The sequence below is a fragment of the Drosophila busckii genome, chromosome 2R (genome assembly GCF_011750605.1).
Source record: "Drosophila busckii strain San Diego stock center, stock number 13000-0081.31 chromosome 2R, ASM1175060v1, whole genome shotgun sequence".
In the NCBI taxonomy this organism is placed as follows: domain Eukaryota; kingdom Metazoa; phylum Arthropoda; class Insecta; order Diptera; family Drosophilidae; genus Drosophila; species Drosophila busckii.
The window spans coordinates 18,701,683-18,720,702 of NC_046605.1; the positions used below are offsets into that span (position 1 = coordinate 18,701,683).

General features: G+C 38.0%; 1 protein-coding gene across 1 annotated transcript in view; it reads left to right on the forward strand.

Annotated features, from left to right (window-relative positions):
• Positions 1-4,925: 4,925 nt before the first annotated feature.
• LOC108594703 overlaps positions 4,926-19,020 on the forward strand; it is a 36,236-nt gene continuing 22,141 nt past the window's right edge. The window contains exon 1 of the mRNA XM_017979844.1: positions 4,926-4,982. Coding sequence (XP_017835333.1) covers positions 4,926-4,982 — 57 coding nt within the window. The remainder of the gene's footprint in view (positions 4,983-19,020) is intronic.

Sequence of the window (19,020 nt, forward strand, 5' to 3'; positions counted from 1 at the left end):
ACAGAGGCCACAAAGGACAATATTGTTAGCTAATAATCTAAGCATTTGTAGCAGGCTTCATTGATAAAACTTTATTATAGTTATTGATATGGTCATCGTTCCCTGTCAGTCAGGCCTACTACCATACAAACTTCAAATATCCTTAGCTTTGAACTTTTTCAGCTGAGTTGCACTCACTAATACATATGAACAAAAACACACACATATATAAATGAGAAAACATTTAGTTGTCAACTTTTGTCAACACTGAAAAAAATTATTGTCAATTCAATTTCGAATAGTTGGGGATCTCTAATGCATAGACAAACAAAAAATAACCCTAGCAAGTCTTGCAAATCACACACACCATTAAAAGTGTTATGCTTGTATGTGTTCCATATGGAAGGGCACGATATGTGTGAGCCTATGCCCAAGTGTAAAACAAAAACAAATTGGCCTGAAGTGTTTATGGGCTGGGCACCCATGTACTAAACTATTCTATAATACTATAGTAGGGGAAATGAAAAACTAACCTAGTCGCGAAGTTGACAACTCTATGGAGTTTTTCTGAGGTGCTGTGACTTTTTCGAAAGCCAAACTGCCACTTTGGTATCGCCTGAGCTAAAGACTCTAGATTTAGTACTCGGCTGAGTACCACCCTTTCCATAATTTTGCCTAGAGGTGGAAGAAGGCTATTGGGCCGGTGAGCATTCACCTCCGTTGGTTGCTTTCCAGGCCCACGCCGGGAATGAATTCCAAAATTCAGGATTATCAGGGCACCCTTGCAGATCTTGGGAAAGTGTCCCAGCCTTAAGATGCTATTGCAGATTAATACTATAAGCAGTACAGCCTTAGGTGGAAGGAGCTTAATCGTCTTGTTGTCAAAGCCCTCATCACCAGGGCAATTTTTTGATTTCAATTCCTTAATTAGTAGTGGAAGGTTGCTCTTGGAAGGTTGCTGGTGCAACTGGCAGAGCCATTCTAAGTACTAAAAATTTCAAACATCCTCAGCTTTGAACATCTTCAGCTGAGCAGCAATTGAGCGTGTGTCATCAATTATGTCTGCAGAGCTCTTTCAAAATCTAATACATATTTATAGGTGCAATTTTAAATAGGCAAATGCTTATGGTGACCCAGAGGTAACTCATGTGTGGGTAAGACAAAGCTCAGCAGACGACTGTGCGGCGAGAAGAAAGCGAGAGTAATTATTAATTTTGCTAAGTAGCTGTTATGCAAATGAAAAAGTCTAGAAATGAACATGCTGCGAGACGCTGAGAGGCGAAGGGTTGTGTTGCCCCAAAGTCTTATCTCGTATCTGCCAGAAGCAGCAGCAGCAGCAGCACCAGCCGCTTCAATTGCCAAAAGGGCGACGAAGCGAGTCAAAGGGGAATGCGTAGGGACGCGGAAAGATTTATATGACAGCTAATAAATTTACAACACATGTAGCTCAAGATATTAGAAATATTTTTAGTGACAAGCACACACACAAACACACACACACACAAACGCAGACGCCCAACGCACGTAGCATGAGTTTTGAATGTTATTGAAGCATGCTTTTAGGCGCGCAGCACAAAAAGAATAACAAGGCTGGCAAATATTTGCGGAACGCAGCAAAGACACGTTCTAAGCAAAAGCGCAAAGCGCTGCCTGCAGTTGACATTTGACGGGCGCAAACAGTCGATATAGTGAAGAAGGTCACACAACATTGCGAACTCGAGAGCATTGGGTCGTGGGTTGGGTGTTGGGGCTGGGGGTGGTGGTTGGGGCTGGGTGGTTGACAAACCGTTTAGCGCACGTGTTGCCGGAAACGGAAGCACTATATGCGACGCGCCAAGTGGCAAAATGTTGAAGAAGTGGGCGCGACTCCTTGCTCCGGGTGCTGACACTTTTCAAAAAGTTATGACAATGAGCGCTAAGTATGTGTGCCCGACTCATGACTCATGACTCATGTGTGTGCACCAAGAGAGTATCAAATGCTTAAGTGCAGTCTTCTGAATAAGCTCTCAAGTGTGAACAATTTTGATGCGCTTATATTAACATGAATTTGAACTTCAAAATTACAAACTGTAATGTGCGCTTAACTATTTATTTCAAACTAAATATGCATTGGGCAGTTGCAATAAATTCAGAAAATAGTAAAAAAGTCAAATCATTAATTGCTAATATGTGACAAGAGTTATGTGAGGTATAATAAATTGTTTTTAAAGCGAATTAATTTTTTTTGTTATGCAAACCAACACAATAATCATAAGTCAAGGAGCGAGTAAAGTTTATGGATATTAATCTAAAATGTTGTAATAATAAATATGTTTAACTTCCTTGCTATTAAGGCGATGACATCCGAATTCTCCAAATAATAGAATAATAGAGCATGAAAATATCTTTCATTTGCTTACAACACTCATTGCTCTTAATAAAGGCTAACATTGTAATTAAATTTTATTTAATATAAGTTTAATGCTTTTATGAGACAGTTAATGCTACAAATTTAAATTTAAGTGCTTATTATTCTTAAAAAGGATCAGCTCTTATTGGCTTGACTAATTACAGTGAACAAAACCTTAATATTTTTATTTTAACTTTGCTGTTTTTATTGAATCTTCTCATAAATTGAGACTAACTATAAATCTTATAACTAAACATTTTTTAACAGTTTCTTTACACTGTTTTAGGATTACACGTTCCTAGATTCTATCGCTCGTTAGTAGGGCGTTACAACGGAGACGGAAGCAGCTGCACAGCCTTGGTAGCCCTCGCGTGAGGGGATTAGGATGCCTTAATATGAATTCAATTGAATTCGTTTCTAATATAAACTTTATATGCTTATTTAGTATAAGATATAATATAGTTTCGTAATTTTTGGTTCGTTTTGATTATCATCCTGCACGCTCTCTCTCACAACAACAAAAAGTTCGAGAGAGCGACCGTTACATTTTTATTGCATTTTGTTTACCGTTCCACTGAAAATCTTGTGCTTATTTTGCGTCATTAAAATAGCGCCTGCAAATGTGATTTCAATTATCCCGTTTGTTTCGCCTGGTACAGTCACCAAATTTTTTGTGTAAGCTAAAACAAAAATTAGCTGTATAAAAATCTATAAAATGGGAAGAGGAGCAGTTTTCTCTGACAAGGAAAACTATCGACTATCGCTTCAAAAAATTGCTGAAAAAACTGGAAGGCACTGGAAAACTATATCCAGTTTTCTTCGAAATAAAGAAACATGCGAAAAACTTCAAAGGTGGTAATAAATTCTGTGTAATTTCTGATGTAGACAGTCGATCGATACTAAATAAATCAAATTCAGATGACTCATCTACAAAAATAAGAGAAAACTCAGATGTTAAAGCGAGTTTGAACATTTTTCTGAAAAACTTATTTAAATCTTATCTTAACCGTTATTGATTCAATTATATTTTATTTTAAATTTAAAGTAATTGATGTTTAATAAAAATAATTATTGGAGCAAAAAAGCAATAAATACTATTTATGTTTTCTTTAATTACAATATTTATTTTATTTATTTATTAGTTTAATTTAAACAAGCGTTTAGTTGTCGGCAACTTAATCAAGTTATATATTATTTCAGTTTTTAAAGCAAATTTTAGCTCTTGCAATGACAATTACAACTCTTGTCCTATTCATTTACTTTAATATTTAGCTCTCACACAAAATGATTTGAAATTTAAAAAGTAAAATTGTTTGCTGCTGCAAGCTTCACATAAATCTTGTCACATCTAACTATTTGACCCAACCATTAAATATAACATTTCAGCACTAATTTGAAATGCGTATGGATAATTGCACGAAAATTGCTGCAGTTGGCAAAAATTGGCAGTTGGCCTGGCCCTGCAACTTTTACTTGGCCGTCTGTGCTGTGCTGCATGCAAATGCAATTTTATTTAAGTTGTGCCAAATATGCAGGCATAAATCAAAAATTTATCGTTGCCACGCCCATTCGGCATGCAGATATATACAGTTATTTGATATATCAGAAATCAATTGCAGCTGCAAATGCATAAAGCACTTTGATAGACTCCATAGAAGGAGCAGGAGTAGGCGGAGGTGGAGTCCTGTTCCTGGTAAGCGAGGCAGCCAGCAAGAAAGATAAACCAAGGAACAATTGAATAATTTATATGCAAATAAATAAAAGTATTTCAACAATTCGTTGTATATGCAAAACCAAATAAAAAGTGCATATAAAAAATAAAAATACTTCAAGTAGTTGCTGCTTGCTGGAAAATTCTCAATGCAACACAACGACAAAATAAAAAGCGAGCGTGTGAAATAAATTTTCAGAACACACCACAAAAGGCGTAACACACACTAGGAGCGACTACGACAATAAAAGCAATGCCAGGAGCTGCAATTGGCGACGTCGGTGGTGGCTTCAAGTTCTCCTCCCTTTTTTAATTTTTTTTTTCTTTTTTGGGGCTGACCTCCTGCTCCTAGCGTCGGCCTTTTTCGGTTTGGCTGCATGTCATTGTCAGGGGCTGCCAACTCTGCGTTTGATATACGATTTGGATATGTTGGCAAGCCGCCCAGCTGGTGCGGCTGGGGGCGTGGCAGGCGCTTCGAGACAAATGCATTTGAACTGAAAATTGCATTTCCGCTTTGAAAATTGCGCAAACTTCCGCACGGCAAAGCACAGCGAAAAAAAAAAATAAAGTACGTACGTATATAAAGCAGCTCAAAACCACGAGTCAGAGTCGGCGTCGGAGTCCGGAGTCGGAGTCACGGCGTCGCCAAACAATTGGCAAAAATTTTCTATAAAAGTGTGAAATAGGCCGGGCGTCTGCCAAAGCGACTGACATGCCGTAAAGTGGCCCCAGTGAACCACAGAAAACTTGTCACACAAAAATGAACGCAAAAATGTCAAAAGCACACACAGCAGCCACCAAAGAGAATGAAGTGCGACGTGGGTGGCTGGGTGGGTGGGAGTCACAATGGGTCAACAGCAACAAAAGTGGCAGTGGAATATTTACGGAACTTTTTATGCTCTAGTAAGTTTGAAATTCTTCATGTAATTACAATTAATTTTAAATTCATTGTCACCAATTTGATTGAAAAGCCAAGCAACCCAAATGAGTCTTGAGGTTTGTGTCATGGCTATGTAGGGTGTGCGTCACGGCTTTGGCGCTAATGGTGCAAAATTTCTGTGGTGAATCGCTGTGATCTAAGCCCACTGGCATGCAGGTGAAGCTTCAGATATAACCGCAAACACTTTTCAAACTCAAACAGACGCCTGCTCGGCAGTTAGTTTCAATTGCCAACTGCAGTTGAAAAAATATTTTGACGTTTAACAAGCGACGACAACGAACGAGGCAAACAAACTCCAAAACTCGGCAGTAAATATACAAACTCAAACACACACACACACACACGAACGCATAGATTGCTATGCCACAAATTTCATTCAATCAACGCCGCAACAGCAACAACAACAACAACAGTAAGCAAGTTGGCATTGGTACAAGAAGTTTGCCATGTGTTTGGTTTGTAAGCTGCCATAACTTTGAGCTCAGAACTTGGTCGAGGGAGGGGGGAGGAACTACAACTGTCAACGCACAATGGACACTACTTAGCGACCAAGGAAACTTGGCTCAAGTGCGTAAGAATCAAAGCTTAGTTTAGTTTAACAGCTGTTAATAGCTCAATCGAATGTTAAGTTAGTGCTGTTAATTTATACCAAGCCCAAAAGTGTGCCTCAATCAAAACTAAGCTTAGGTCTTAATAATAAAACGTCAGAAAGTTGAATCAAGTGTTATTGCTCTCGACTGTTGCTTATGAGAGAGTTACAGTTCGAAAAATGTTATGAATATGGTTACTCAAAGCTTTTGAACCTCAATTAATGATGAATGAATTTGCGGGTAAATGACTGCATGTAAAAATATTAAGAAATAATTAATAATTTTTTTTGTGTTATCTATGGAGAATATGCGGTGATTGTAATAATAAAAATATTTTCGAAATAGCCTTTATTCATTAAAAATAAATTTAAATTAAGAATCTATTGATATAGATAGCACTTATAAAATTATTTATATCTAATTATTGCGTGTTCTTCGTAAGCTTAAAAGCATTGTTCCTAGAGTGAATATTTTCAATATTTTTCTTTGTATGGTGGAAAATGTTTGAATGACATTATTTAATTGTATTTAATATGAAAATTTTTAACTCGCGCATATTAGTACAATGCGTTGCAATGTATTTGTGGGGGCAAATCAAATTCCTTCACTACTAACGTACACTCACGGCACTCGACAACTTGTTCGAATGCAATTAATATATTTTAAATATAAATATCTTAATTAATTAAAGCGGACTTAATATGTAAATTGAATGATAAAGCTCTGCTCTGTTTCAAGTTCTAATCGCAAGTGTTGCTTGCCCAATTTATTCAAGTTCATAAGAGCCAGAGAGCGAGAGAGCGTCAACAAGGTGACCACCTTCACAGACGACAACATGCCAACTTATCATAATTAACAACTATTATCAAATGCCTTAGCAGTATTACTATGAGTAGTTTTACAATTTATTAAGCTACATTAATTAATAAAAACTGCATACAGTTGCTTTGCGTGCAGTTTGGATAAAGAAAATAGCCAAATATAGCGGAAAAAACGCTGCGCTGCGACTAACACCCAGCCTAGAAGCATGCTATAGATTTGTAAATACGAACAATGAAATTGTTGGAGCAACTGAAATTGTAAGCAACCTTCACTTTAAGTTAGGCACAACTTGTAGTGCAACCTAGATCAACAATAAGCATTTACAATCAATGTGCCTTGCTGGCAAAAACAAGCTAATCAAAAATCTCAATTGCAGCAGCAGCAGCAGCAGGAGAAGAGAAAGAAAATAAATTATTGGCAAAGCCAATGAGAGATTTCAGAAGCAGCAGCAGCAGCAACCAATTTTATTGTGTTGCAACCACAGCAACTAAGCAAAAGGCTATGATGAATACTTCACGTTGAAAATCCAAGCCAGGCAACTGACAATGAGGGAAGGCAAAAACTGGACTGGGGTTGGGGCTGGCACGCATAGATAGCTTTTGATAATAATAACAATAATAATAACAACAATTCTAATGAAAACTGGGCAGCGTGCACAGCTGGCAGCGAGCGCAGCAGCGTCTGATGCTGATGCTGAAAATTACTAAGGCCAGGCTAAGGCGTACGCCAAGCCAAGCCAAGTCAAGTCGGTAGCTGACTGAGGCTAAGAATTTCAATCAGTGGCCCGAAGACAAGTTTGTGATTGCATAACTGTGTTGCGGCTGCCGCATGGCATTGACTGCATCTGCCACAGCCAGAGCCACAGCATCGGCCACTGCCTCACTCCCCACCTGGGCAGGTAGCAAGTGCACTGCAGGCAACATTCTTTGTGTTCATTGAGCTGATAGCATCTTGGCCAAACGTTTTGCCAGCAATTTTCCATCGCAGAAACAACAGCAGCAACAACAACTAACGACTAACAACTTTTGGAAAACTTAAAGCGTCACTGCGTCAAGTTGACAGCCCCCAAAAGCCCCATCAGCGACAGCTCTGGCCACACTTTTAGCATGCGTGTGTTTTTGTTCCAGCGCGGTCAGCAGGTCGACAAAAGGATTTGTGTGTGCATCCATCCCCACAAACTAAGAGCACGCTCGTTCACTCTCATATTGGCAAAGTTTGCCATGTTCGACTTTTTGGTGGCACACACACTTTCAGTTGAGTTGAGTGTGAGTTGCGCCACCAGCAAAGTTAAGTAAAAGTGCGGCAAACAACGAAGTGTTTATTTTGTGTGTGTGTATGCGTGTTTCTGTGTGTGTGTGTGTGTGGTGTGTATGTGTCTGTTTGTTTGTGCGGTAAATTATTTAGATTGCACAATCTGTGCGGCAAAACTGAAGCCAACATGCCAGGCATATCAACTTGTCGAACAGCAGCAGCAACTGCAATATTAATTGCAAACTTTATTATCAACAGTTAGAAAGGACTCAAAAGGAAGGTAAGGCTGTAGCATGCAAGTGACTTTTGCTCTTTTTTTTACAATAATTAGCGCGAATCAAATTTAATTAAAAATATGCATTCACACATTTTTGTCGAATGAAAAGTTTGTAATTCAATCTTCAATAAAAACAGCGCGTAAAATTTTAAATAAACAACTTTTGCCTGAGCATACTTATAAGATAGTACTATTAAATAAAGATAAATGCACTTGCTTGTCCCCATTTTTTATTATTAAAAATAGTATATGAGATCTACTGTTAGATGAGCTACTGTTCCTTGTCCAGTCCTATTTTGTGCAGAAATTCAAAGTTGTTCCTGATTTCAAGTTACTCATCTTGCTTGTATTTAGGGTGTGCGTCCCCAACTGACTAAGTCTTAATCTGCAGAGCACAAGACACTCTTCCAGTAAGTGTTCCGGAGTTTCCTCGAGCTTTATTGCATAATCCACAATTTTTAGCTTGAGTCCCGTCAAGAATTCTGCGAGTTTGTGGGAGAGTTTTTGCTCAAGCTTAATCAAATTAAATTAAATTAAATTAATTAATCAGCCTTACAAGCTTAGCGATAAATAAATATAAATATTTATATTATCATAACTAACTGAGGGGATCCGTATGCTTTCAAGTTTATGAGTGAATTGAAAACAAATCTGTTGAGAACTATTTAAATTTAAAAAACAAACTGCTTTATACAGTCAGATAAATAGACAATTGTGAAATTGACTCACTATGTCTTGCTGTTCAAGAATATATATACACTTAGAATATATACACTTAGATCCCATTTATCTAAATTTATATACAATCCACGGAGGTATCTGCGTTATGTATATAAATATGCTAAGCTCTTAGCTCATTTTTACAATTTCTTACTCAAAATGTCAAATAAAAATATTTATATATTTACAAGATTAGTTATTATAAAAACTACTTATTATATTAGTAAGGAGAGCTAGCTGCTAAAGCCATCGACTCAATGTAATTATAATAAATAGCCAATGAGCTTGGCAACCAGTGCTTCGAGTTTTTAAGCTAAGATATCAATATAAATATAAATGATTATATATTTTATAATTTTATGTACTAGTTAATAATAAATTAATATATAAATTAAGAATGAGCTCGTATTATATTTTTCAAAAAGCACTGGGCCGTCTGCCGCAGCTTTTATTTATTTTCAAGAATACGATTTAATCTAATGTACCAATAGGTTGGTTCAAGTGACTCAGCGGCTCTAGAAACTAATTTTTTTCTTTTCTCTGCTTCTTATATCCTTATTAACTTATATATATAATTCTTAACTAAAGCAACTAAAGCTTGTATTGTAAATAAATAAAAGTAAAGTAATTCCCTGGCATGATTGACAAAGCATGAGCATGAGCTATAAATTGTGGATTAAATTGAACTCACTTGCCTGCCGATTAAAAGCTTTGCTTGAGTAAAATATTAGGGTTTTAATCAATTGTCTGTATGCTTTATTATCAATTTCCAAAAGTGCTGCAACCAAATCCAGCGCTAAGCCCATGCGCATATCCCAACCCGCCTATTTAAGCCAACTCCGCATTGCGTCTAACTACTAAAGAGACTCCAAAGCTCGCTTAAGCCCGCACATGCCTAAAATTACTTTAAACTGTTTACATTTTATGTCTGCTGCTCTAGCTCCGCACCTTACATTGCAGCGCCAAAGTAATTTGAACGAAAAATCATTTTCATTTCCGCTCACACACGCTCCAAGCTCCACACGCTCCAAATCCTCAGCCAAGTGCGCTATTTTGACACTTAATTATTTCAATTGAGGCAGCCCGCCCTCTGAGGTTCCCACAACACTCGTTTAGCGGCTTTTGTTTTGCCAAGAGCCGAGCCCAAAGTGTCGGCTTTATTCAAAGTACGTACATGTATTTATCCATATCAGCGACTACCTTTTATTTAAAGCGTGTGTGTGTTAACTGCTTTTTACATTATATCTGTGTGTGTGTGTGTGTGTGTGTGTCTATGGAGAAATACATTTTGGTATAGCGCTTTGTCTCATTGTCGCTTTTGTCTGATGATTTTGTCGCAGTCTCATTTACAATATTTGTCTGCCTTGCATATAAAAAACAACAACAAATGCTATAAACATTAGTTGCAACTGGCGTTGGACTTAAATGTAAATCCAGCAATGAGCAAGCACCGCAAAATGATAAAGCAAATCACGGTCGAGCGTTTTAAACGAGTTACGAGACTTTCGAATACGCTTAAGCATTAAAATAAATTCTCACTGTCAATTAGCCAGATAGAGTATTCGGCTATTGCTTTGCTGTTTAGCTTATGGAAAAGGTTCGGCTGTTTAGCCAGAATGTTTGAGGTCCATTTGCTGTGAAAAGCGATTTAACAATTTTAAATAAAATTGAATGCGATTGCGTTGAATTACTTTTGCGGCTTGGGCCGCACATTGTCTCGATAAAAATGAAGTGGCCAAATCCCAGACTAGGTAAAAGGCGCCATGTGAGCAGAGACCCAAAAAAAAAGAAAAAACTGTTGGGCATGGGTTGGAGCAGGGCGGGCCAAATGATATTTCGAGCAAAAGCGAATGCAAAAATTGTTAAAGGCAAATTTACAAGAGTCTGATGGGCGAATGTAATCAGTGGGCTGTTTGGTGGGCGTGGCTGCAGACAAAGACAATTGAAGTTAATGCGCCCACATACATAGAGTGCTGAAGCTGGAGCTGGAGCTGGAGCTGGGCTCCTGGGCATGCTTGCGGCCATTGCCATTGCTATTTTACTTTGGGATTATTTTGTGATTTATGCGGTCTTTGAGTTGACATGCAGATTTAGATTAAGAGCGAAGACCGAAGAGCGGAAGAACATCTCTGGCAATTGCCAAAAGCGCAGCCAGCAAGCACAACACGCGCATAAATTTATTTCTCTGTGAGGGCGGCCCACTCACTCGGCGTATGAGTGATATTTTAGTTTTCCGTTTTGCACTTTTGTCGTTTTGTGTGTGGCATTAAAAGATTTCGGATTTGCTAGCTGCCAACCAAGGCATGCATATAAAACAAGGATTTACTATTAAAGCAAATTAAATGCCACTCCGAAGTCCTTCAAAGGCTCAGGCCACAATAAAACTTTAATTAATTATATGGCCACTCTCTGATTTTGGTTTATTTTATCGCATTTTGATTAACCCAAGCCCAAGCTCTGTGCGCTTAGTGCCTGCATATTCATCATTAACTTTAGTCAATTAATTTACAGGATTTTTGCCTGACAGCTCGGCTTTTGCTTATAAATATATTGCAGCGTTTTCTATTCCTCACTCACACTTCACTTCGTCTTTCGTCTCTTGCAAAAATAAAACCATTTGCTATTAATTGCAAACGTTTTATGTGAAGCAATTTCCTTTTGCTATCGAACTTTATCAATTATCCTGCGCACAACAATAAATTCGAACAAGCCAAATACTATATATACATATATATCGTATACATTTTGCAATTTACAATTTTCGTTAGCCATAACCTTGCATTTGGTGAGGATTTGCCAACGCACATGGACTGAAGCAGCCTGACTGGCTGCCCCCAATGAAAAGCAATCATTCGCACAATTAGAAATCGTACTTAATATCAAATTGTTTGCAATTACAAAAGCATTTTACAGCACACACACACACACACATACACATAGAGAGAGAGAAGCAGTGGCAGAAACAATAGGAAGCGACACATGAGCCAGGGTCAAGCCCCAGCTTCAAGTCACATTCGAGCAAAGAGAAATTTACAATTGCGCCCATTTTGGTCAGTGCAGTGAGGCGTTGGTAAAAGCCACAGCAACAATAACGTTAAATCAAACAAACTGTAACCGAACAAAAAAATACAAATACAGTTGAAAATGGAAAACACTTTGACACATCAAAGGTTTGATACTCTAAAATAGAAAAGTATGAAAAACCAAATCAAATAAATTCAAATTAAAATAAAGAATTTTTTATGTTAGATGAAGTTACTTTAATTCAAAATAGGAGCAAGCATTTAATTATGCCAAAGAGGCAAAATAAATTATATATATTTAAACTTAATTGACCAAGCGGTTTAATGTTGATTTGAATAGCTGAAAACAAACAATGTTTAGTCAAGAACTCTAAGCATATTAATCAATGCTATCAAAGTGATGAAATGATAGATTATTTAAATAAAAGAAGTCTGTAAGAATCTGCAATATTCTGTTTTAGTTCAACTGCTAAATTATTCCAAAAGGAATAGAATACAGACTACTCCATAAATTCAAAAAATGCTATACTACTTGATCATACGCATATCCTATTTAGCATATTTTTAACTTATAATAAACTTAATAGAAATAAATCAATAGGCAAGCATTTTTCTTAAGTAAGCAAGTGGGAATTTGGTTATAAGCTAAATGTTTTTAAATAGTACTATAAATACAATTTTAATGATTAGCAGCTGGATTTCTCATCTATAGCATATCAATGCTTATTGCTTTTTAGTTACAATCCACTTGAACTAGTTAGTACAGATGCCATAACTAACACCAAAATACTCTACACAAGCAATAGATGTTGTTGCTGTTGTTGTTGTTTTTGCTGTGCATCAAGTGAATTTGACTTAAAAATGGGCAAAAAATTGCGGCAATTAAAGTGGCAAATTGTCTCGAAGAGCCAAAGAGGCAACGTTCAATGCTTCTCTCTATCTCTGTCGCTCTATCTATCTCTTTCTCTTTCTGCACTTCGGACTAGCAAACAAATGCTGCTGCTGGAGCAGAGCTAAAGTAAAGACATGTTCGGTCTGATTGTCTTGGCTGCTGCTGCTCGGATTGTGAAATGGAGCCTTAAATGAGTTTTCAGTTGAGTTCTCGTATGCTTCATCTCTGTGTTTTGACAATTCAAATGGCGCACACTTGGCCTAAAGCAGCCGCTGCTAATATATTTGTAATCCGACTGCACTTGAGTTACGCTAACCCCTCTGCAATTTCAACTCATTGCCTATAGCTTTTGGCCAAAAACTCTGGCTGTGATTTTTATGTGACTTTGGCACGATTAGTGCTGAAAAATGGTAGCCACAACTTTTGGGCGGGTTAGACTCGTAGGCAGTTGTGCTTGCGGCTGAGGCAGAGACACAGCTGCAACTTCTTATTCTATCGCCTTTGGCAAATCTCAATTAACATAACTCACCTAGCAGGCAATGGCCAAAGAGCGAGTGCCATAAACTAAGCTGCCTGCATTGTCGCCCAGATAGCCCAGGACTAAGCCGCACTTCCTCCCCTCCCGGAGGCGAATCCAGAATCGAGCAGCAGCTCGAGTACGAGTCGGAAGCAACGTGTTGGGCTGGAGTGAAGTAAGCAGGCAACGGCAGCTCATTGTCAAACTGGAAATTGTGTTCATAAATCAGAAACTGTCGCACATGTGTGATAGCCTCAAAAGCCAAAAGGCCCACCCACTACGCCTCACGCCCCACTCCACCGCCCAGCCGCCCACAGAACCCTCGCTCGGCTACGTTTATTGTGCTGTCAATTTGCTGTGCTCGTTGGTTTTCGGCGATGGCCACATGGATGGCCATGGCGATGGCGTAATTAGATTTCGTAGCAGCCGGCCAGCGACCACGAAAACGGGAAGTGGCAGACAATTAAGGCAGCCAAACAAGCAGCAGACTGGAAGCTGGAGAGGGGGTGGGGGAGGGGCAGCATCCTAGGAAGCATTGGACGGCTCAATTAAAATTTACAAAACTGATTGTATCGACAACGGCGCTAACTAAACTAAGCCGCATCGCCAAAACCATTTCCTCCTCCTAGCCAAATGACCAACTGTCCAAGTTTTAAAATACCAAAAGCAACAACAACATTGGCAATCTGGCAAACAGTTTAGCGACAATTAAGTGGCTGCAGCCTGGATGGCTGCTCATTGTCAAAACTGGACCATGACCATTCATCAGACAGATTGTCCAACAATTAAATCGCACGCACTCCAAGCCCCGAGCAGCGTCAACAGCAACACATTTGGCCACAAAATGTTGTTGCCACTTCGGCAGGCGGCACTGCCAGATAAGTAAGTGTGTTTGGCCGGCATCTCAGGCACTTTGCTAGTGCCTAAACTTCCGCACCGAATGTTTGCCGCCACCAGAGAAGACATCGGCGACGACGACTGCATCCGCATGCAACTTTCTGTGTGAGATTTCCGCCTATTGCAGCTGCAACTGCAACACGAATCGAACGAGCGAGCGGGGGTGTGCAGCTGTTAGCTGTGGTTAGCTCTCTGCACACTTCTGGCCAAATCCCAAGCTTTGTTTGTATGTGAGATGATAAATCTGCCACGATAAGCAAACAACGCCTGCTCAACCTCAAGCAGAGGCTTGCAACACTTTTTGCATTCAAAGGGATTGCCAAAGACTTGCAGAAAATGGAATTTATATTGCTGGCAGTTAAGAAATTTTATCAATAAATTGTCTTCATTTACGCTGACAGTGAAAACATTTTAGTAAAATATTCTGTGCTCATTTCTTTCTATTAGAATAAAAAGAACTACGGCTACAAACTTTGGCCACATAACATTAGGGATATATCAACAACATTACATATCATATTTAGTAGTAAATTGTCTTTATATCTTAATATATGATGCACCTAAAAATTAAAGTAAATTATGATTCTTGCTACAATTTTTTGAAATTCTTCTTCAACAAATCTTGGAAGTGCATATAAATTAAAGCTTTAAATTTTAATATATGTATTAATATATATCATAAAGTTGCTCAGTTCAGTAATCTGAGTTATCAATTACAAGATTATTATATTAAGTTTTAAATTGCCGCATTTGTCAATCAGCATGAGGAACTTTAATTTACAACTCGCAGCTTATCTTATCTCAATGCAAATTAAAAACCCCTCTCTGCAGTCCCCGCCTTGCCCACACGTTGGATATTTTACGCTAATAACTCAATTTCAATTGCAACAACAGTCATCAAAATCATGTGAAAGTCGCTGCACCCCCAAGGGGCAAGGAGGGGAGCAACATTAGTTGGTTTATTTTAGTGCCAAAACTTTGCACTAATCGCTGTAGCTGTGGCTTGAGATGCACCAGCGTGATAAGTCCACAAGCTCCAGCCGGGCCCGATCCCGAGCCTGGGCTGCAATAAAAATAATCTGTCAGCTACTTCATCAGCTGCGGCGCGTGCGTGACTCCGTTGGCTCTGGCTCATTTTAGCTTTTGCTTTAATGTTGTTTTATTTGCGGCTTTGGGATTGCATAAGCTGCTGCTTGAACTTTCACATGAAGCGCGCGCGCGCGCGTGTGCCAATTGTTTTCCATATTCTTCCTATAAATCATATAATCAGACAGGCAGGCAGACAGGCAGAGGGTGTCGCTGCATAAGGCCAAATATGCCAGGAAATCAACTCGACAAATTAATTATACAACCAACTCGAGCTTAGTCAAACGCACTAAAAACTTGCAGCAAAAACGCGTTAAAACTTTTACGAACAACAACAGCAACAGCAATGACAACAAGCTAACTTAAAGTTTATGGTCAACAGTTTGGCAAGCACTTGGCCAAAGCCATGGCCAAAAGTGCGGCATGTGGACTCCAAGCAGACAGCCAAACAAGTGGCAAGCTAAATGAAAATGCAGCGAACTCTTGATGCACTTCAAAATTCAAGCTGAAGCTGCAAATTTTTAATTTCTATAATCGAAAAACAAATCTGAAATGGATTTAGAAAAGTGCTCTAAAGTAAAAAACAAAGGTTATTCAAAATATTTTAATCCACTTTGCTTTGCTTACAGACAACAATTAAGTTCGTTTGCTTAACTCTTAATTGTTTAGATAGATAAGCTGCAGTGTTGTCGTTTTAGCTTTTTTTTCCGCTCGGACTTGTCCTTTTTCAAAATGGCTGCCCACCATTGCATTGCATTGCAAGTTGCTTAAATTTCTTTAGATTTTTCTAATTCTATTTGAATTGCTGGCATATATTTGATATAAATATACAAATTTATAAAAGTAATGCAAAAATTTTAATTTAATTTGAATTTTAATTTTTAATCAATTAAGCTAAATGTATTTATTCGTTTAGCACTTATAAAGTGATTTATATAAGATTTTTATAATATTATGCAATATTGAATATTATTAAACAAACTATATTATAATTCTTAATTATATATTATACATAATATTTATTATCGAATTAAATTTATTATTAAGTGCTTACCCAGCTACATACAAATATATTTATTTACATTTTTTTATAAACTTAAAAAAAGACCAGCTATAATTATAAACTTGTATATAAGAACAAAAGATTCTTAAACAAAATTATGCAGATAATGGTTATGTTTACTTATAGTGTTTATAATATTCAGGGCTACAAAAAAAAACATTTTGATATGAATTCATTTCTCTTTAAATATTTAATTTGAATTGTTATCTTCAATGTATTCAGCTGAAATAATTCAAACTAAATTCAAGTATGACTTCAATTAAAGTATTTCTGTTATCTATATCCTGTATCCTTTTTTGCAGGAAGTCTGTGGCAACACTGGCATGCAGTTGCATTAGGCAAATAGGATTCGGAAATGCTTTTCTTTTATGCAGCAGACAATCCTCATCAGCATTTAATTATGCTCGCTCTGCCCCGCAAATAAATTGTAGATGAAAAATGCAGAGACAAATGCAAGTTGCAACAACAACAGCAGCAGCGACTGCGACTGCGGCTGTGGCAGAGGCGAGACAAGAGACCACGACGACGACGACAGCTTTTGGGAAAAAGAAAAAGAAAAAAAGTAAACAAGGCAAAACTGGCTGTGAAAATTTTGAGGCAGGCGCCGAACACGGCGCACCACACACAAAACTGAAGTGGCGCGAAAATTTGAGGCACAGTTGCAAGAGCAGCGCGCAAGCGTGCGGTTTTCCAATAGTGCAAAAGTAAACAAAAGAAAAGATTTGCGCAGCCCCCAAAGCAACTAAAGCGAGCAAACTTCAGCGCCAACTTCAACTTCAACTCTAACTGCAACGGCAACTCAAATTAAAAGTCGCATTAAATAAATGAGAAATGAACGATGACGACGACAGCAGCTACGGCAGAAGTTTAAACAAAGCGAGCGCAAAGCTAAAGTTAAATTAAATAGACAAAGTTTGTTGCGAGCCAAAGAAAATTCTTGTAATAAATAAAATAAATATTAAAAGTGCTTTATGCAAAACTAAAAACTGTGCAGCGGCAAAAGCGACAAAAAATCTGCTGCTGATTAAAATTTTCATAAATTTGTAAAGCAAAGCTGCCCGCAACGCTAAGTGTGAGTGCAACGTGCCTCATTTGTCCGCGCAACAAGCAACAAGCGACGCGCTCAACCAACCAAATGGCCATGCCAATGGCAACGACAACTTTGACAGCCAGCTGCATTTTAACGGTAAGTGTTGGCCCAAAAATATGCATATGATTGCGAGTGTGTGAGGGGGCGTGGCAGGGTCAATCGTTTGGGGCCACATGCTGCGAGTGCTGTGGACTGTGAGGCGTGAAAAGCGACAGCAGAAATCTTTTCGCTGCCGCTGCTGTCGGAAAAGCAGAAAAACTGCAGGTGATGCATTTTTCCGGCTCAACGCTACGCTTATTCCACAGCTTGCTTATTAATATATTTTCGCGTGTACAGGAAGCCGACGTTGCAACTCTTTCGATTGTATTTCATTTAAAGCATTTTACGACTCCCACACACTTGAACTCGCCGCTTACAATTGGCCGTTAGATTAATTACAGTCAGTCAGGCAAAGTCATGAAAAAATGATGATGGAAAAATTGCAGCTATAAATGTAATGCTTTCCATTTCGGCTTCGAGTGTTGCACAAGCAGTAGCTGCCTCATGTGGCACATGCCGCTTTTATGACCCGAAGTTTTATGAAAATATTCACGGTTATCTAACCACAGACGATTCGATTGTTCGGACGGACTGAGTAGAAAAAACATTTGTGCAATCGAAACTGCAAAATTTGCAATTTAAATGGATGCAAACTTTTGTGGCAACAGCATCCTAGTTCCCGCACCACGCCCCCTCCCCTCTCTCCATTAGCTTTTAGTCTTAACAGTCTTTTATGTGCATTGAACTTGACTTTGGTTTTTACTTAGCCAGCGAGATTGGCTAAGAAAAACTCGTTCTCAACTGCAGTCGACGGGGCAACGGGTTGCATGTTAAGCATGTTGTGCCCCCCTTTGGGGGCATGGGGCAGCAACAATTAGCCAAGTTTTGCCTTTTGCCTGGCCCAAATTCAACTGCCTGCTGTGTCTTGCAGCGTTTTTCCGCCTTGTTGGCCCGCAGCAACAGCAACAGCCAACAGCCAACAATTTGCAACTGCACAACACACAAAAAGTATAAAAAACACAGAAAGAAAGAAAAGCAAAAAAACATTTACATAAACTGCAGGCAGCAATTGCAACAGCAAGTTAATGAAAACGCCTGCACGCACATGAAAAACATGAGGGAAAAACCAACAAAAAATAAAATTCAAATGCCCTGTAACCAATGACCAATAAAATTGCTACGAGCAACAACAAAACTTAGAATAACTTCGCTAGCAAATTATTTTGGCTGCATTTTTAGCATAAATTAAATTCGAAAGTAAATTTAAGAAATAAACTAAGCAGCACATTTGATAAAATAATCATAAGAATAATTGGGACAGCAAAGAAAAACAAACTCAAGCTAAGGAATTAATAAAATAAATATATGGACATTAATTTGTAATTTCTAATTCGGCTGACAAAAAATTTAGAGCAGCAGTTCATGACATATTCAAAAAGAAAAATCGTAAGATATTTTAATTAAATAATTAATAATCAAATTCATTAGAAACTCGAATGATTTTATTATAATGGTTACCTAATGATTAAATTAGCTTTTGTCTAATTATTAATTATATCCGCTTGCAAATAGTCAAACAAAATCAGCTTTCAATTATTTTGAATTAAATTTGGCTAGATTGTTTATCTTTTGATGATTTTTCTCTAACCTAAACTACAAATTTTATATGAAATATGTATTCCAAACTTAAACTTAAATTAAGCGATCAGTAAATATTTCTAAACTATAGTAGCT